At 40.5% G+C, this 21,519-nt stretch overlaps 1 protein-coding gene across 1 annotated transcript; it reads left to right on the top strand.

Moving 5' to 3' along the window:
• The first annotated feature begins 571 nt into the window (after positions 1 to 571).
• On the top strand, positions 572 to 2,136 carry LOC104106341 (probable aspartic proteinase GIP2). Its single transcript, XM_009614866.2, has one exon. The coding sequence runs from the start codon at positions 609 to 611 to the stop codon at positions 1,923 to 1,925; it is 1,317 nt and encodes a 438-aa protein (XP_009613161.1). The 5' UTR covers positions 572 to 608; the 3' UTR covers positions 1,926 to 2,136.
• The last annotated feature ends 19,383 nt before the right edge of the window (positions 2,137 to 21,519 follow it).

Genomic DNA, 21,519 nt, shown 5'->3' with positions numbered 1-21,519 from the left:
AGTTATATATATACATCATCAGTGTAAAGAACTTTTTACGTTATTAAGTAACTAGAAGGATATCCTTAAAATTAATATGAAATTTGTAATCTTGAATATTAATAGATTGTCTTAATCGGTAAATATGACTTGATGCTCTAAAAATTTCTTACGCGAACAATGTATATAATTTAAACTAGTTTGTTTATGAGTTAAATATGAGTAATTGTCGGTGCATCTGGATGATGGTGCATACGAGAAATATGGAGAGACAATAAACAAAATATAACTTTCCTAATTTGGTGGCAAATCGTCTTTACAAGGGGCTTCCTTAATTCGACCTTGATAAAATATGAAGTCTGAACTTCTGGAAAGATGCTACTTAGCCAGTAAAGGGTGAGCCATTCAAATATTATACTTAATAAATTGATGAGATTGAAAGCAACACGTACTTCAATGGAAAAAAAAGAATAAAAAAAGTTCAAATGTAAAGAGTTTCATATCCAAGAAACTTCTCAATAAGAAAGGCTCATGAATCTTTAGCTATTAATAGATACTTATGATATCCAATATTTCACACAGAAGTGTGCTTGCATGCTTTCCTTTATACTAAAATCATTCATATTCCAATGTCGTCCTCTAGTTACTGTCTACTTCACCTTTGTTTTCTTCTCATAATATCATCAATTACTTGTCTAGCTCAAACCACTACTTCCCATCCTAAAACTTTATTCCTTGCAGTTAAGAAAGATCCCTCCACTCTACAATACATAACTAAAATTCATCAAAGAACACCTCTTGTCCCTCTTAAACTAGCCATCCATCTTGGTGGCGAAAGCCTATGGGTGGATTGTGAACAAGACTACGAAAGCTCCACTTACAAGCCAGCTCGTTGCAATTCAAGGCAATGTAATCTTGCTAGGTCAACCGCCTGCGGAAGTTGTCATACAGGAACTGGTACACGACCGGGTTGTAACAGCAACGCTTGTTATAACGTTGTTGAAAACCCCATTATTGATACCATCTACACCGGTGGTGAAATCGCCGGGGATGTTTTGTCAATCGTATCAGTCAATGGAACATTTCCAGGTCCTGTAGCAACCATGTCAAGCTTTATATTTAGCTGCAGTCCTTCATATTTAACCAGAAGTCTCGGTAAAGATGTTAAGGGAATGATTGGTTTTGGACAGCAGAGTCCAGTATCACTTGCTACTCAATTTGCATCAGCGTTTAGGTTCAGCAGAAAGTTTGCCATTTGCTTGAGCTCAACAAAGGAATTAGATGTTAATGGTATAATATATATTGGACAGAGCCCTTATTTATTTAGTCCTGGCTATGATGCCTCACGTGATCTTATCTACACTCCTATTATTACCTACTCACCTAGTATTTTCATCAATAGGCCCTCCTCAGAATATTATATTCAAGTTTCATCCATTAAGATCAATGGAAAAACGTTACCACTTAATAAAACATTGCTGTCTTTGGATAAAAGTGGATACGGTGGGACAAGAATAAGCACGACTGTTCCTTACACTGTATTAGAGACATCTATTTACAATGCAGTAACCAAAGCTTTTGTTAAAGAGATGCCAAAAGAGGTGAGATCAGTACTCGCAGTGCAACCTTTTACAACTTGCTTCAATTCGAGAGATATTGGTATGTCACGACTTGGTTACAATGCTCCTGAAATTAATTTCGTTCTCCACAAGCAAAATGTGCACTGGAAAATTACTGGAGCAAACTCATTGGTAGAAGTTAGTGGAGATGTCATATGTCTAGCTTTTGTTGAAGAACGACGCCAAGAATCGGGACAATCAATTATCATTGGTGGATTTCAGATGCAGGACAACCTTATAGAGTTTGATCTTTCGAAGAAAAGAATAGGTTTCAGTAACTCTCTCTTTTTCCGTCAAACTATGTGTTCGAATCAAGGCTTTGCTTAGAGAGTCATTATCTATCCTATATTGATGGCATGGTTGAACAGCCTTGCTTGGCTAGGGAAAGAGGTCATTTAATTAGTTTATTTTTCTGTTTTTGAATTTTTCAGTAATTAAGCAAAGTTTCTTACTATTAAAATAGTATGCATGCTGTGCTGGTCTCTGAAATCATCATTTAATGTTGCGGTCTTCTAAAGTTATGGACAAGTTTATCAAATATTTTTATAGTGTCGTATAACGTGTGCCCAATCAGGAGTCCATTACTCATTAATGCAGTCAGATATATTTATATACTATATCCGTGCTGTTCTGCTTTCAAAAGTTTCGATACAATTTCACACGTCTTGTTTTTTCTTAACCTTATGTAGCCAATGCAATGCAAAAAACTATTCAAGATTGCAGATGCAAAAGCAATTAACGTGACCGAGTGCACATGTTGAAGCATTAGGTAGCTAAGCAAATTCCCATAACTTTTAAGCAAACACTGATAAAGTATCATTCTATTTTGTTTCAAGCAATTAAGGGAATGAATACCCAGAAACATAAGTACCAGCAAATACATATGTTGTTCCGATTTTTCAAAAATGCATTACTTTTGAAGGACCGACATTGTATTCATCAGCATTTTTTAAGAGTCGGAGTAGGTCTGTCTACATTATTGCTTGGAAATTGACATCAAGAGCAAAATCCCCGAATGCAAGTGAGTGCAGTATGTGTAATCAAAATGGGAAACAGGTACAAGGGCACAGTTCCATCCAAGCCAAAACTGTTTTTACAGATAGATTAAAGCCCCCATCGAATTGTATGTAATTTACATTTCAGTAAATTACTCTAAGTACCCTGGTAATTTGACTCAATCAATGATACATTTCCTGTATTTCAAAATCAAGTTCTTAATCCTTATCTAATGCAAATCCTACACAAATGTCGAATTTTGTATCAATACCATTTCTGGTGATTTACTCAATCACGGATATACCTATGTATTTCAAAATCAATAAAACTAGCACTCCTTGTACAATGAGAATCTTACATCCTAGCATTTTGTATATAACTGCCATCGAAATATAATACAAACAAAATTCCTTCCTTTTAAAGCATAGTCCTCACTTCTAAAATATAAATCAAATTATGCACAATGGCTGGAGAAAGAAAATACAAAAAAGGTGGTAGCAAGTGATACAAGTTCTAATGGCTTTCTTGTTTTCGTTATTCGCTTGTTATATCTAAAGTGATAGAGTTGTCCTCAAAGTGGAGGGACAAAAGCATTGGCAAAGTCGCGAGTGTATGAGCGAAAACTTATTTTATGTGTTTGACCCGGTCAACCGTAATAATGCCTCTGAAGGTTGTGTGTCGGTTCCCGAGGGATACGTGGCCGTCAAGTAATAAAGTGATTCGAAAGTCGGATGTCGAACCTACAGAGACTTAAATTAACCGTTAACTAAGCAAACTAAAATCAATTCACTTTCCAAGGTAATCAAAAGTTTGGTTTTTCTATTACAACTACTATTGCGAAATTTAAACATGTAACCAAGGGAGATATAGATTCCAGGGTTGTGATCGATTTATCAATCCTATTGAGTTCGTAATTACACCTGGTAATCCAAATTATCTATGATTGCTAGTTAATCGGATAGTTTATATAAATAACATGTTCCCACAATACTATCCGTCTATCCACAATGTATCAACCCTATATTCCTATGGTATTGAATATATTATGAACGAATATAATACGCTATTCAACTAAGCAAGACTGTTAGGTATACTATCTTAACCGCGAAATCTTTCCCCGAGCCACGGGTTCAGAAACAAGCTCTCTCTAATTCTACTCTAATCTAAACACAACTTTCACAAGCATAACATAGATAGTAAATAGAACTCAACTGCTGGCCAAACAATTAAGCAATTATGCACAGAATTAGAGAAATAACCAAATATGATAGCTAGTATTAATGGTAATGTAATTAATAAACTTCAATATTCATGACAACCACAACCCTAGAACGTGAAGTTTAACTCCACATAGACATGGTAGCAAAACAACAAATTATCAAAAAAGTAAAAATTACTAAGTTTGATGGAAGAAAGATGGAATCTGATAAATTTCGGCCTCCACGGCCGCTCCGTGCTCTCCCTTGGTCCAAAGTATCTTCTCCCCCTTCAAAAATAGCCTCTCACCCTCAAAAGCACGTTTTTGATGTATTTATAGCGGCTTGGGTTTGTATGGGGCGAATTGGGTTTCTCCTAATTCGGGTTGGAGAAGCTGATTTTTCTGCTTCGGTTTCGGTCTGGCGAAGTGACCCTCGCTTCACTGTCCGGGACTTTTCTGGTTTCTTCTGCTCCGGTCCCGGTCTGGCGAAGTGAACCTCGCTTTGCTGTCCGGGACTTGTGCACCAAACTTATACTTCCTCCAGATTCTTCTATTTTTTACTTCACTTTGCATGAAAAATCTCCAAATCACTTCCAATTGACTCCTACACATATAAATACCATTATTTAGCTCGAGTCACAAATATTCACACACAAATTAACAAAATCGAGGTATAATGCAAGGCAAATTACATGAAAAATTTGAATATTTAGCCAAACATCACCACCCCACACTTAAGATCTTGCTCGTCCTCGAGCAACCAACAATTAACACTTCTTGAGCACGATATATTTACAAAATTGAAGCACACTACACCAATGACCATGGTTGATAGCAACAATTAAACTGTAGCCTATGCAATCCCTTACACTTCCCTTAACTTATGCCATTCTTCAAAAATATTCACAACAAAGATGACATGCTTATAACAATCCTAGCCTCTAAAACCGACTCAGAGTCACAATGCACCCGTGGCTTGAACACCCAACATCCTAAAGAAGTCTAATAACGTTACCTGACCCTCATAAAACCACGTGCTCTCACAACAAGAACAAAAGAGTAAGTTGAACCCACACATTCAAATCAAATGCTCAAATATATTTTAAGGACTCATATATATCAAAGAAAATCGTGCACTCTCACAAAAGAAGTCACATGCATGCAATTGGTACCATAGGCTTGCCTTTAATGTAAATCTCTACTAATGTAGGCTCACTCGATCTAAAATTAATTATGACCTTTTCATGGTTGTAATATGGGCTAAGGGATGGGAAAGATATATTTAGGGATAGTGGCTAACCCCCCTAAGCACTTTAACACATCTCATAATCAACTGTAAGCGAAAATTTTTCAATCCCAACTTCAATTTCACTACTAAAATCATCTCTAACAACGTTCCCTCTTTATTTAGGCACTACTTTAATTCATACCCATTAGCAAGGACAAGATATCAATTTATTCATCTATATTTTTCCTTCTCTTTTTTTAGATTTTTTTATTTTATAATTTTTGCTAGTGGTGTATTCTTTTACAAAACAAGTGCACCTTTTTTCTTTCATTGGTTCCACTCGAAAGCCACCCAAATTCCCTCCAAATTTTTTTTAGCGCTCATTTCACAATTAAAGTACTTTAAGAGGTAAAATGATCAAAACAATGTCAATTAAGAACAAAAAGGGTATAGGCTTATAATGTGGGTGCCAAATAAAAGTCTATAGGCTCAAAATAGTTAACCAAGGATAGATTTTATTTGTGATAAATATTAAGCTCAAAAAGAACAAAGACAACCTAAAATTATTTTTCAAACCGAGCCTCACCTAAAATTTTGCTTTGACTCACATACCGGGAAAGTTCTAGACACAAGTATAATGACATGGACTACAAAAAATCTCACTTCACACATGTCACATGACTCACTAAGGACGGTCTCATTCTGACTCTTAAAATTGTAACGACTCGATCGGTCATTTTACTTTTTAGAGCCCTGTTCCCCTAAATAAGACTAACCGTACATGCTTTTACTGATTTATGACTTGCGGGGTTGGTTGGTTTTGGATTTGGAAGAGTTTGGGTTGAAATAGGAACACTTAGTTCCTTAAGGTTAGCTTGAAAGGCCAAATTTGACTTCAGTCAACATTTTGAGTAAACGACCTCGGAATCGGAATTTAATGGCTCTAATAGGTTCGTACGGTGATTTTGGACTTGAGCGTATATTCGGATTGGGTTTTGGATGACCCGAGAGTATTTTGGCACATAATAGTAAAAGTTGGTTCTTGAAGGTTTTAGAAGTTCTTTAAAATTTGGTTTGGAGCAGGTTTTGGTAATATCGAGGTCCAAACGGAATTTCAAGATTGGGAATAGTTCCATAGTGTCATTTAAGACATGCACGCAAAAATTAGTGTCATTCTGAGTAGTATAAGTACATTTCAGCGCATTGGAAGTAAATTGAAGAACTTAAAGTTCTTAAGTTTGATTCAATTGGTTTTAGGGTGTGATTCTTCATTTTAATGTTGTTTCGGGCGTTCCATGAGTTTGAGCGAGTCCGTTTTGTGATTTCAAATTTGTTGGTATGTTCGGACGGGGCACGGGGGCCCCGAGTGTCGATCAGACGAGGCTCGGACCATTTCGGGAGCTGAAGCAACAACTGAAGCTCCCCAGTTCTGTCATAACCGCACCTGCGGTTGGCCAGCCGCAGGTGCGAGACCAGCGTCCGCAGATGCGGCCCCAGCCGGCCCAGCCAATTTTGCAGATGCGGCTACTTCTACGCAGAAGCGCGAGCTCGTCCGCAGATGCGGCCCCAGTCGGCCCAACCAACTCCGCAGAAGCGGACACCTAGTCCGCAAAAGTGGATCTGCAGGTGCGGCCTATGCACCACAGGTGCGATAATCGCTGGGAAAGTGGGGTTCAATTAATACGGGACTTAATCCATTTTCACTCATTTTCTCTCACTCTTTGGGCGATTATTGGAGCTTCTTGGGAGGGATTTCCACCTATCTTTTGGAGGTAAGTAATTTCTACCTATCGTGAGTTCAATACATAGGTTTTGGGTAGATTTCAACATGAAAATTAGTAGAAATCATGGGTTAGATGAAAAACCTAGGGTTTGACAAGAATGAGATTTTTACCACGAAGTTGACCATGAAACTTAGTGATAATCATATATTTATGTTCCTTAGGTCATGGGTAACAACTTTCTTTAAAACTATTTCGGAATCCGAGCATGTGAGTCCGGGGGTGAATTTTAGAAATCTTGCAATTTAGGTTGGGAAATCACTTAAAGGGTAGAATTATGAACTTTTGAGCATAGATTGATTAGTTTATGTAATGTTCGACTAGCTTCGAGTCGTTTGGCGTCAAATTTGGAGGTTTAAGCACGTTCTTGAATTGGGAAGTAGGCTTTGAGACGAGGTAAGGCTCCTTTCTAACCTTGTAAGAGATAAATTACCCCATAGGTGAACTAAATTAATATGTGTTGTTGTTTTTGGGGGGCCACGTACGCACAAAGTGACGAGAGTCCGTATATAGCTACTATTCCTATTGTGTCCGGGTAATCTTAGGCTTACACCATGCCTTGTTGATATTGTTATTGCTTTATATATATTGTTTGCCTTGAGAAGAGTAGAATGGAGTGTGCTTATTAAATGTTTCAAAAGGAACTGGAATTGAGGAAAAATAATGGGATCTTAAAAGTTTTCATTTGAATGTCGTATTTTGAAAAAGAATGGGAGAGTACTATAATAATTTATGAGATCTTTGTGTAACCGCGTCACATCTATGATTCGCGAGCGGGGTAATTCCTTAAATTTATGTTTGACCGCGTCGCATGTATGATTCGCGAGCGGGAAAAAAATAGATGCATCTATGGTTCGCGCCGTTCGACCCTCGGTAGTGCACAATTTATATTTATGTTGGATCGGGCCGAACGTCCTCGGTGGCATTGTGTGTGACAGTAGAACTGAAAGTTTCTTTCATAATTAATATGGATTCATTGTCTGTGTGATCATATGTTTTAAAAGGAAGCAAGTGATTAAGTTCTTAAATATGGTGATTTCTTGACCAGTTAAATTCTTGTTCTAAGTCTTATTGTTATATACCATACTTAATTAGAATCTCATATTATCATGTTATTGACCCTAGTAAGTGTCGAAGTCGACCCTTCGTCACTACTTCTTCGAGGTTAGGCGGGCACTTACTGGGTACATGTTGTTTTATGTACTCACGCTATACTTCTGCACTTAATTGTACAAGATCTGAGGCAGGTGCATCTGGTTACCAGTCTGGTGCGCAGTTTTGATCCCCATCCTGAGACTTCACGGTGAGCTGCCTTCCGAGCCGTCCTGCAGCAGCTGGGGTCTCTCTTATGCTCTATTTGTTTTCTTTCTATTTCCTTTCAGACAGTAGGCTAGTACTCTTTTGTATATTCTACTAGATTGCCCACATACTTGTGACACCAGGTCTTGGCACGTACTCTAGTAGACTTATGATTTTGGATTTGTTTACTTGATTTTGATTAGTACTTGTTATTCACGTTTAATTATGTCCCATTTGCAAATTTCTAAATCTTTTCAACAAATAAGGAAATGTATCCACTTAGTAAATTTATATAAATAATAAACCACTATTTTGATTAGTGTCGGCTTGCCTGGCAATGGTGTTGGGCGCCATCACGGCCTAAATTGAAATTTGGTCGTGACAGCATGGTATCAGAGCACTAGGTTCACGAAGGTCTCACAAGTCATGGGCAGGCCTAGTAGAGTCTTGCGGATCGGTGCAGAGACGTTCATACTTATCTTCGAGAGGCTATAGGGTGTTAGGAAACTACTCTTTATTCATCTCCTATCGTGCAATTGATGGTATACTAAGTTTCTTCATTCTATTCTCTCACAGATGGTGAGGACGCATACGGCAGACGCTCTAGACCTGGGAAGAGCTGCTTCCCCCGTTGCTAGATGCTGAGGCTGAGGCCGGGAGAGGGCACCCGCCCGAGGTAGGGGACAAGGGAGTCCCAGAGCTGCCCCAGTAGCACCACTAGCGGATCCAGTGGAGGATACCATTATTGAGGAGCAGGGCGAGGTGCCTGCCGCAGGGCCAGCCACGGTAGATTTCATGACAGCACAGGGCTTTCAGGAGGTCATGGGCCGTATGATGCAGTTTATGGACACCATGACTACGGCTGGTTTATTTCCAGCGGACCCAGCCACATCTCAGGCAGGAGGGGGAGCACAGAACCCTACTGCTCAGGCTCCTAGACATGCAACTGCAGTATATCAGACCCCGAGTACACTACCCGTGGCCGCAACCCAGCCAGTAGCAGCAGCTGCGCCTGATCCTAGACCAGCTGCGGCCGGTGAGCCGCAGAAGCTTTTGGATAGATGGACTAGGCTTCACCCTCCAGTATTTGGGGGTGAGCGACACGAGGATCCTCAGGACTTCATTGACAGGTGCAGGGACAGTCTGCACAACATGAGGATATTGGAGTCCTATGGGTTGGACTTCACTACTTTCCAGCTGGAGGGCAGGGCCCATAGATGGTGGCAGTCTTATCTTCTTGGCAGACCAGCAGGTTCTCCTCCCATGACTTGGGACTAGTTTACACAGCTTTTCTTGGATAGGTATATTCCACCCTCTCAGAGGGAAGAGTTGCGAGGTCAGTTTGAGCAGCTCGAGCAGGGTCAGATGTTAGTGACTGATTATGAGGCGAGATTCTCTGAGTTGTCTCACCATACACTTATGATACTTTCTACCGATGCAGAGAGAGTGCAGAGATTTGTTGCTGGGTTGCACCCCAATATTCGGGCTAGTATGGCCTGGGAGGTTGAGATGGGTACTGGTTATCGGCTAGTAGTAGAGATTGCTCGGAGGATTGAGGGCTACCGCCATAGGGGTAGAGAGCAGATGCAATAGGACAAGAGGACCCATTTCTCTGGAGAGTTTAGAGGTGCCCCGACTAGGGGCAAAGGTCAGTTCGGGAGGGGTCAGCCTAGTAGGCCCACATATTCAGCACCACCACCTCCTCGGGGTGCTACGACGCGACCCTATTTTAGTGCTATGCCAGAGAGTTCTTATCGCCCACTGGTTTATCAGAGTTCTTCCAGTGCTTATTTCAGTGCCATGCCAGAGAGTTCATACCGCCCACCAGCCATTCAGGGTTCTTCTAGTGGGTATTCAGGCCATCAGGGTCAGACTTCGGGGAAGAAGTCTATGGTACCGAGAGTTTATTACGAGTGTGAAAATCCGGGTCACATGAAGAGATCCTGCCCCAGGCTTCGAGGCAAGGCAGTACAACAGGGTCAGTAGCCCATGATTTCAGCTCCAGCAGCCGCACCAGCCGTCCAGCCGCCCAGAGGCAAATGGCAGGTGGGTAGAGGCCGTCCTAGAGGTGGAGGTCAGGTAGGCAGGGGCCAGTCAGGTGGCGCCCTAGCTAGATTCTATGCTTTTCCGGCCAGACCATATACAGTGACCTTAGATGCCGTGATCATAGGTATTATTTCTATCTACGCTAGGGATGCTTTGGTGTTATTTGATCCAGGATCTGCCTATTCATATGTATCATCTCTGTTTGCTCATTTCCTGGATGTTCCTCGTGAGTTCTTGGGTACTCCTGTTTATGTGTTCACTCCTGTGGGCGATTCTGTGATCGTGGATCGGATCTATCTGTCGTGTGTGGTCATATTCTATAGTTATAAGACTAGGGCGGACCTTCTGTTACTTGATATGACCGACTTTGAGGTCATCCTGAGCATGGACTGGTTATCTCCATATCACGCCATTCTTGATTGCCGTGCCAAGACTGTTACTTTAGAGATGCCGTAATTGCTCAGGTTGGAGTGGAAGGGTTCATCTGTCAGTACATCTAGTCGAGTTATCTCTTTCCTGAGGGCTCGACACATGGTCAAGAAATGTTGTTTGGCTTATTTAGCCTATGTTCGGGACACCACCGCAGAGTCTTCGATGATTGATTCAGTTCCAGTAGTCCGGGAGTTCACCAATGTGTTTCCTTCTGACCTTCCAGGCATGCCGCCAGATCGTGATATTGATTTCCATATTGATTTAGCTCCAGGCACCCAGCCTATATCTATCCCATCGTACTGTATGGCTCCGAAAGAGTTAAAAGAGTTGAAGGAGCAACTTGAAGAGTTGTTAGCAAAGGGGTTTGTGAGACTAAGTGTATCACCTTGGGGTGCACCAGTGTTATTTATGAAGAAGAAAGATGGGACTATATGGATGTGCATTGATTACTGCCAGTTGAACAAGGTTACCATCAAGAACAAGTACCCGTTGCCACGTATCAATGATTTGTTTGACTAGTTTCAGGGCGCTAGGGTATTCTCTAAAATCAACTTGAGGTCAGGGTACCATCAGTTGAAGATTCGGGACTCAGATGTTCCGAAGACTGCCTTCCGTACTAGATATGGTCATTATGAGTTTCTAGTGATATCCTTCGGCTTGATTAATGCCCCAGCGACGTTCATGGATTTGATGAACAGAGTATTTAGGCCTTATATTGATTCCTTTGTTATTGTGTTCATTGATGACATCTTGATTTACTGACGTAGCCTGGAGGAGCACGAGCATCATTTGAGAGTGGTGCTTCAGACATTGTGGGAATATGAGCTATATGCTAAGTTCTCCAAATGTGAGTTTTGGCTAGAGTCTGTGGCATTCTTGGGGCATGTTGTATCAGGAGAAGGTATTAAGGTGGATCCCAAGAAGATTGAGGCAGTTCAGAGTTGGCCTCGTCCCACTTCGGTGACTGAGATCAGGAGTTTCCTGTGGTTGGCAGGTTATTATCGCCGGTTTGTGCATGGTTTCTCATCCATTGCAGCACCTCTGACTAGATTGACCCAAAAGGGTGTCTCCATTCCGTTGGTCCGAGGATTGTGAGGCGAGCTTCCAGAAGCTCAAGACAACTTTGACTACAACACCGGTTCTAGTGTTGCCTTCCAGCTCGCGGATGTATATGGTATATTGCGATGCTTCACGCATTGGCTTGGGTTGTGTATTGTTGCAGGAGGGGCGAGTTATTGCATATGCTTCACGTCAGCTGAAGATTCATGAGAAGAATTACCCTGTGCACGATTTGGAGTTAGCCACGATTTTTCATGCTCTTAAGATATGGAGGCATTATCTGTATGGGGTATCATGTGAGATTTATACTGATCATCGCAGCTTACAACATTTGTTCAAGCAAAGGGATCTCAATTTGAGGCAGCGTAGATGGCTCAAGTTACTGAAGGATTATGACATCACCATTCTCTATCACCGGGCTAGGCAAATGTGGTCGTGGATGCCTTAAGCAGGAAGGCAGAAAGTATGGGTAGCTTGACATTTATTTCAGCAGAGGAGAGGCCACTAGCTTTGGACATTCAGTCCTTGGCTAACAGACTTGTGAGGTTGGATATTTCAGAGCGCAGTCGAGTTCTTGCATGTGTTTTTGCCCAGTCTTCACTATTGGGGCAGATCAAGGCTCGGCAGTTTGATGACCCACATTTGGCATTTCTTAGAGAGATGGTACTACAGGGTAGTGCCAAGGAGGTTTCTATTGGTGATGATGGTGTTCTGCGACTCCAGGGTCATCTATGTGTTCCTAATGTCGATGGCTTAAGAGAGAGGATTTTAGAGGAGGCACACAGTTCTCAGTATTCTATTTATCCAGGTACTACGAAGATGTATCGTGACCTGAGACAGCACTATTGGTGGCGGCGGATGAAGAAAGATATAGTTGAGTATGTGTCTAGGTGTCTGAATTACCAGCAGGTCAAGTATGAACACCAGAGGCCAGGTGGCCTACTTCAGCAAATGACTATACCTGAGTGGAAATGGGAGCACATTACCATGGACTTTGTGGTTGGGTTACCGCGGACCTTGCGGAAGTTTGATGAAGTTTGGGTCATTGTCGACAGGTTGACCAAGTCGGCACACTTCATTCCAGTTATGACTACATATACTTCAGAAAAGTTGGCCTAGATTTATATTAGGGAGATAGTTCGGTTGCACGGTTTGCCTATTTCCATCATATCAGATAGAGGCCCTCAGTTCACTTCGCATTTCTGGAGAGCCGTAGAGAGTGAGTTGGGTACCCGTGTAGAGCTCAGTACTGCGTTTCATCCTCAGACCGACAGGAAGTCAGAGCGGACAGTTCAGATATTGGAGGACATGCTGAGAGCATATGTGATTGACTTTGGGGGATAGTGGGATTTAGTTCTTGCCTTTGGATGAGTTTCTTTACAACAACAGTTACCAGTCCAGCATCGAGATGACTCCATTTGAGGCTTTATATGGTCGGCGATGTCGTTCTCCCATCGGGTGGTTTAATCCCGGCGAGGCTAAGTTATATGGTACTGATTTGGTAAAGGATGCCTTGGAAAAGGTAAAGTTAATTCAGGAGCGACTTCGCACAGCACAGTCCAGACAGAAAAGTTACGCTAATCAGAAGGCGCGCGATGTATCATTTATGGTCGGCGAGAAGGTTCTCTTGAAGGTCTCGCCGATGAAGGGTATTATGAGATTCAGAAAAAGGGCAAGTTGGGCCCAAGGTTTATAGGCCCATTTGAGGTGTTGAGGCGAGTTGGGGAGGTTGCTTATGAGCTTGCTTTACCTCCCAGCCTATCAGGGTTCATCCAGTTTTTCACGTGTCTATGCTCCAGAGATATCATGCCGACTTGTCACATGTGTTAGATTTCAGCTTTATTCAGTTAGATGAGAGTTTGGGTTATGAAGAGGAGCCAATTGCTGTTGTTGCTAGACAGGATCGCCAGTTGAGATCCAAGAGTATTTCTGCGGTAAAGGTTCAGTGGAGGGGCCAACCAGTCGAGGAGGCGACCTGGGAGTCCGAGGAGGACATGCGGAGCAGATATCCACACTTATTCAGCACTTCAGGTATGAATCTAAACCCGTTCGAGGACGAACGTTTGTTTAAGAGGTGGAGAATGTAATGACCAGACCGGTCGTTTTGCTTTCTAGAACCCCGTTCCCCTAAATAAGACTAACCGTACATGCTTTTACAGATTTATGACTTGCGGGGATGGTTGGTTCGAGATTTGGAAGAGTTTGGGTTGAAATCGGAATACTTGGTTCCTTAAGGCTGGCTTAAAAGGCCAAGTTTGACTTCGGTCAATATTTTGAGTAAACAACCTCGGAATCGGGATTTGACGATTCCAATAGGTTCGTACGGTGATTTCATACTTAGGCGTATGTTCGAATTGGGGTTTGGATGACACAGGAGCGTTTTGGCGCCTAATAGTGAAAGTTGGTTCTTGAAGGCATTAGAAGTACTTTAAAATTTGGTTTGGAGCGGGTTTTGGTGATATCGAGGTCCAAACAGAATTTCGAGACCGGGAATGTCATTTAAGACTTGCACACAAAATTTGGTGTCCTTCCGAGTAGTATAAGTACGTTTCGGCGCATTGGAAGTAAATTGAAGAACTTGAAGTTCTTAAGTTTTTTTCAATTGGTTTTAGGGTGTGATTCTTGGTTTTAATGGTGTTTCGGGCGTTCCATGAGTTCGAGCGAGTCCGTTTTGTGATTCCAAACTTGTTGGTATATTCGGGCAGGGCTCAAGGGCCCCGAGTGTCGATCGGACGAGACTCAGACCATATCGGGAGCTGAAGCAACAGATGAAGCTCCCCAGTTCTGTCATAACCGCACCTGCGGTTGGCCAGCCGTAGGTGCGAGACCAGCATCCGCAGATGCGGCCCCAGTCGGCCCAGCCTATTCCGTAGATGCGACTACTTCTACGTAGAAGCAGGAGCTAGTCCGCAGATGCGGCCCCAGCCGGCCCAGCCAACTCCGCAGAAGCGGACACCTGGTCCGCAAAAGCGGATCCGCAGGTGCGGCCTATGCACCGCAGGTGCGAAAATCGCTGGGGCAATGAGGTTCAATTAATACGGGGACTTAAGCGATTTTCACTCATTTTCTCTCATCTTTGGGCGATTATTGGAGCTTCTTGGGAGGGATTTCCACCTAGCTTTTGGAGGTAAGTAATTTTTACCTATCGTGAGTTCAATACATAGATTTTGGGTAGATTTCAACATGAAAATTAGTAGAAATCATGGGTTAGATGCAAAACTTAGGGTTTGATAAGAATGAGATTTTTACCCTGAAGTTGACCATGAAACTTAGTGATAATCATATATTTATGTTCCTTAGGTCATGGGTAAAAACTTTATTTAAAATATTTCCGGAATTCGAGCATAAGGGTGGCATGTGGGCCGGGTCCGGTGATATGTGGGCTTCGTGGGCCGGTCGTAAGTGAGCCGGTCCTAAATGGGTCCGGTCCCAAATTAAACTGTCTTAAGTGGGCCCGGACTTCGCGAGCTTCTTGTTGGAACTAAGGGTGGCATGTGGGCCAGTCCCGGTCCTAAGTGGGCCCGGGCTTCGCGGACTTTTTTTTTGGAACCGGCCCGGGACCGGGACCACGAACTAATGGTCTCGGGTTAAATGGGCTAGTCCCGAGCCTAAGTGGGCCCAACAAATACTTTCTATTATTTTTTAGAATTTTATAGAAGTTAGAGAAAAAAATGGTAATAAAAATATCTAAGGCAATTTCTTGTAAATTATATTATTAGAATTGTGACCTAAAGTTTTTAATTCAAATTTAAAGACAAAAATATTGTAAAAAAATATTCAAAGCAATGCGTTATAATTTTATTATTGCATTAAAACAACATGACAATATCTTTCTTAGTCTTCCTCCCCCCTATGGAATGAGCACAACAAGGTGCTAATACCACCATTGAGAACAAAAGAAACTAATCAAGACGTGCCAAAATAGAAGTTACATATTATTTTTTGTTCATACAAGTTACATGGTATCTCTTACAAATTTCATAAATCCTTCAAGGTCCGGAGGAATTTCCGTTGGTGGTGGCGGAAAAGAAGCTTGGTCATCACCGCTTCCGGGTGAAGCAGCATCCTCCGCAAGTTCAACTAGCATTTCTTCGTAAGCTTCGTCTACCTCTGGATGTGATTCAACAAGTCCAAAATTTCTTCTTTCCGAATGGATCCAATCTCTGAAAAGTACTGATTTTTCCAAACTCTCCCTCATAGGCGCTCTATAATCACCGAGTTGAAGCCTTGCTTGACTGAAAGCGCTCTCCGATGCCACTGTTGAAGCTTGAATAGTTAAAATATCTCGGGCCATCCTTGAAAGAATCGAAAAGTATTTTTCTTTGTCCTTCCACTATTCCAAAATATTAAAGGAGCCGTCGGGATTCACTTCCTCAATTCCCTGTGACAAATAAACTTCAAGCTCATTTAGTTGTGAGAAATCACTAGTACTAGAACCTTGAAAACCCCTGAACCCCGCCCAAGCACTAAGTGCTCTTACTCCCGCAGTTCTTTTAGATGATTGAGAACTCGAAGAAGAAGGAGTTGGAACATTTGGTCTAGCATGATCTAATGCAACTTGATAAGTATTATAAATAGTTTGAACATTTATTTTAATTGAGGCTATTGCGTCCGGAAGTTTAGACAACTCCTCATCTTCAAGTGCTAAACCATTATAAATAGTTTCATACCAAAATTAAGGACTTCCAATTTTATAGTAGGATTTAACGATGCAGCACCACCATAAATAGGGGGAATAGGGAAAAAATATTTTTTAAACTTTTTTCTCATAGAATCAATAGCAAGTTGATAAATTTTCCCACCCTCTGAAAAACGATCAAACAAATTTGCAAGTTCTGCAATATAAACTAAACAGTTAGAAATAGTAGGATAATATTGCCTAGAAAATTCATTTGTAGCAATATAAAATTTTTCTAAAAAATCTACAAGCATTTTAACATTAGCCCAATCCGCATTTGTAAGGTGCTCATCATCATCACTTACATGAGCATTAAACGTTGAGTTTATGGGGTTTCTATATTCATATGCAATAACTAAACTTTCATACATGTAATTCCATCTAGTTGGACAAGGTTTAGGAACCTTTCTTTCTCTTAGGCCAAATTTATCGCATCTTTTAAAATATTCTCTAAGTCTACTTCGATTTGAATAAAAAAGCCAATTAAGAGCCATTTTAACCTTTTCAATTTTAATATTTAAAATTTGCATACCATCACCCACAATTAAATGGTAAATATGATAAATACATCTAACATGAAAAATGTTACTAAATGCAGGACTTAGTGTAGTGGTAAGCAAGGCTACAATATTTGTGTTACTAGTAGCATTATCCATTGAAACTGAGATTATTTTATCACTAATACAAAAATATCTACAAATATCCGTAACCGTATTAGAAATAAACTGCCCTGTGTGACGTGAATTAATTATTCTATAAGCAATAATGCGCTTTTGCATTATCCAATCCTCATCAATCCAATGACTGGTAACAGTAAGGTAATCACAGTCATTACCACTTCTACCAATATCAGTTGTAATAACAACACGATAATTTATATGAGTAAATAAATAGCGCAAATATTGTTCATATTCATGTTTATATTTATAAATATCGCTCTTTACGGTTGTGCGAGGAAAACCTTTATAAGTAAGATTATAAACTTTTCTTATTTAATGCACAAAGTGAGGATTAGAAGGAAAACTATAGGGTAAGCACATGACAGTAACCATTTTTGCCAATTCTTCCCGATCGTTTTTTGGATCATAATATAAAATACCACCGGTAACAGTGTTAATTCCCGGTTAAAATTGATTTGACCTGGTACTAAGGTCAGCCTGACTAGGTATACTTCTCCCTTCGGCCAAAGCTTTCATACGAAAATATCTAACTTTATCTTGAGGGTGTAGCAATATGTGTCTAGTCAAACTTTCCGTCCCCCCCCCCCCCCGACCTCTAACATATTTAAAAATTAACTCTTTGCCACAAGTTTTACACTTAGCCCTATTTATTTTTCTCTTAGTTGAGTAAAAAAGGCCAAACAACAGATGTTTCTGCCCGTTTAGAAGGTTGTCTAGAAAAAGTAGGGGCAGTAACAAGAGAGTCAGAAGGGGCATCATTTGGATTATTATTAGTTGGGTTAACTTCAGGAGCAGGACTAGTGGGTGTATCGTCATCCGGTTGCGTTTCATCAAAATCTATTTCATCATCATCATTTTCATTAATAGTTGGATTACCATAAAGAGCATTCATATATTCATGGTTTAATTGTTCACCTGGTGCAATATTATGGTAAAATTGACTCTCGGTAAATTGTAATAAACTATTATCACTATCAAGAATAGCAGGTGTAGGACGGGTAACGGGTTTGGATCGGGGAGCCGGGGGAAGTGGAGGAGGAATATATTGGCCACTAGATTCACTACTCTTAGATTTTCCCTTATTTTTACTAAACATTCTTTTTAAGGAATAAGCCATCTTAATTAATCAAGCAATACAAAGTAAATAAAACAAACAAAACTATGATATTAAAAATTAAGAGTTGGAACGAGTTTACCGAATTGATGAACAACTTGTGAAAAATTAATTATCGTTGAAGATTTCAAGACTTCAATTCACCAATTTCACAATTTTGCACAAATTGTAACAATAAAGTAAGCAATTATAGAAAACAATTAGAGAGAGATTGGTGATTTTATGAAAAAAATAAAAGAATGAGGGGGTATTTATAGTTAAAAATAGGAAAAAAGCATAATTATAAAAAGTTTGGGGTTAAAACAAAGTTGGGGGGTTAAATGGCTATTTTGTAAATAGCCAGCGACTATTTTGGCAGAGGAAACGACTACATTTTAAATGACCCAATGGGCAGATTCTTTTTTTTTTTTTAATTTAGAGCCATTTGGACCGTTTGGGGCCGTTTAAGCCCGCTAGGACCGGTCCGGTCCCGGTCCCAAACGGTCCGGTCTCACGGGCCTCGCGCAAAAGACCGGCCCACTTGTAGGCCCACCTCCCCCGGTCCAGGTCTTAAACGGTTAGGACTGTTTAGGACCACAACCCATATGGGCCGCGGTCCTGGGCCGGTCCTGGACCGGCTCACTTGCCATGGTTATCCGAGCAAGTGGCCCCGGGGGTAAATTTTAGGAATCTTGCAATTTAGGTTGGAAAATCATTTAAAGGGTGGAATTATGAACTTTTGAGCATAGATTGATTAGTTTATGTAATGTTTGACTAGCTTCGAGTCGTTTGGAGTCAAATTTGGAGGTTTAAGCGCGTTCTTGAATTGGGAAGTAGGCTTTGAGAAGAGGTAAGTCTCCTTTCTAACCTTGTAAGAGATAAATTACCCCATAGGTGAACTAAATTAATATGTGTTGTTGTTTTTGGGGGGCCACGTATGCACGAAGTGACGAGAGTCCGTACGTAGCTACTATTCCTGTTGTGTCCGGGTAGTCTTAGGCTTACACCATGCCTTATTGATATTGTTATTGCTTTATGTATATTGTTTGCCTTGAGAAGGGCGGAATGGAGTGTGCTTATTAAATATTTCAAAAGGAACTAGAATTGAGGAAAAATAATGGGATCTTAAAAGTTTTCATTTGAATGTCGTATTTTGAAAAAGAATGGGAGAAGTACTATAATAATTTATGAGATCTTTGTATAACCGCGTCGCATGTATGATTCGCGAGTGGGGTAATTCCTTAAATTTATGTTTGACCGCATCGCATGTATGATTCGCGAGCGGGAAAAAAATAGATGCATCTATGGTTCGCGTCGTTCGACCCTCGACAGTGCACAATTTATATTTATGTTGGATCGGGCCGAACGTCCTCGGTGGTATTGTGTGTGACAGTAGAACTGAAAGTTTCTTTCATAATTAATATGGATTCATTGTCTGTGTGATCATATGTTTTAAAAGGAAGCAAGTGATTAAGTTCTTAAATATGGTGATTTCTTGACCAGTTAAATTCTTGTTCTAAGTCTTATTGTTGTATACCATGCTTAATTAGAATCTCATATTATCATGTTATTGACCCTAGTAAGTGTCGAAGTCGACCCCTCGTCATTACTTCTTCGAGGTTAGGCGGGACACTTACTGGGTACATATTGTTTTATGTACTCACGCTACACTTCTGTACTTAATTATACAGGATCTGAGGCAGGTGCATCTGGTTACCAGTCTGGTGCGCAGTTTTGATCCCCATCTCGAGACTTCACGGTGAGCTGCCTTCCGAGCCGTCCTGCAGCAGTTGTGGTCTCTCTTATGCTCTATTTTTTTTTCCTGTCTATTTTCTTTCAGACAGTAGGCTAGTACTCTTTTGTATATTCTACTAGATTGCCCACATACTTGTGACATCAGGTCTTGGCATGTATTCTAGTAGACTTATGATTTTGGATTTGTTTACTTAATTTTGATTAGTACTTGTTATTCCCGTTTAATTATGTCCCATTTGCAAATTTCTAAATCTTTTCAACAAATAAGGAAATGTATCTACTTAGTAAATTTATTTAAACGGGAAACCGCTATTTTGATTAGTGTCGGCTTGCCTGGCAATGGTGTTGGGCGCCATCACGGCCTAAATTGAAATTGGGTCGTGACAAAACTGATGCAAGTATTCACGGAGCCACAAGATATTAAGCATTAAGCACAAAGTGAACATAAGTCAAGAAAATGAGACATAGGCGTGACGAGAAATGCAATCCAATTTATAACGGCATCATGATCAGTTTCAAAATATAGGGAAGATACTACACATGCCAAAGCCTAAATATGCTACTATCAAACAAGTCAAGGGCGCCTAGGACTCTCATCTTTCTTTCTCCATTTTTTCTAAGTCCTACCTTACTCAAAATAAAAAAACTACTACCCGGTTCAAATTACATCCCATGGAAAAGAACCAAGGCATATAGAAAAATCACTGGGGATTATTACTACCTAACGAAAACTAAAAGACATATTTTTGGATTTTCGTTTATACTTTAATCCCTCAAGAAAACTTCTAGGAGATCCATCGTCGGGAAAAGTCCAATTTTTCTACTTTTTTCCGATTTTTCTTATTTTCCACATTTAAAAAAGAAATTAAAAAAAATTAAGCTACTAAAATACTACACAACTATGAAAATAAAAATAAGAAGCTAAAATCAAAATAAGAAATTAATATTTTTCTAACATACCACTACTAATTATCTAGAGGAATTCTCTCACCCCATACTTAAAAGAGTGCAGTGTCCCCAATATATAAATAAAGCAAAACAATAACATGAGTGGACAAAAAACTCCCTGAAAGGCCAAAGGCCGAAGCAATCACGGCTCATGAGGTACTCAGACTTCCCCAAGGCATGGTCCTTTGTGTGGGCACCCCACACTAAGTTCTCATCATCTAGCTAACTTTTGCACTTTTCCAATAGCTTTGCTTCCTATATTTGTAATCCTACAAAATAAAAATACACACTACAAAAATATAATAAAAATAAAAATAAAAATAAAAATAAAAAGTAAAGCTGGGTTGCCTCCCAACAAGCGCCTGATTTATTGTCGCGGCACGACTTGAACCACTTTTATCTCCATCTTGAACTTGTCAATTGAGCCCCCAATATGGCTTCAAGCTTTCGGCTATGCTCGAGGGGTGGCGAGACAAATATAATTGGGCCAAATAACCAATATTGTATTCTACACTTCTTGGCCTTCAGATGAGGTATGTAACTCTTTCTCTCTGGCATAATAAATTTTAGAATGTAAGCCCCTTGATCCTTGTCCGTTGGCTCCTCCAAAGGCTCGAATGACTCAATTTCTATAATATCATCCAAACACAATGTCGAAAAATGCATGGAATGAGGATCCGTACGCCCCAACTCTAGAATTTCATCACTATTTACATCCTCATATGTAC

This window comes from Nicotiana tomentosiformis, chromosome 8 (genome assembly GCF_000390325.3).
Source record: "Nicotiana tomentosiformis chromosome 8, ASM39032v3, whole genome shotgun sequence".
In the NCBI taxonomy this organism is placed as follows: Eukaryota; Viridiplantae; Streptophyta; class Magnoliopsida; order Solanales; family Solanaceae; genus Nicotiana; species Nicotiana tomentosiformis.
The sequence above is the reverse complement of the archived record's forward strand: the minus strand, read 5'-3'. Positions and strand labels throughout refer to the sequence as shown.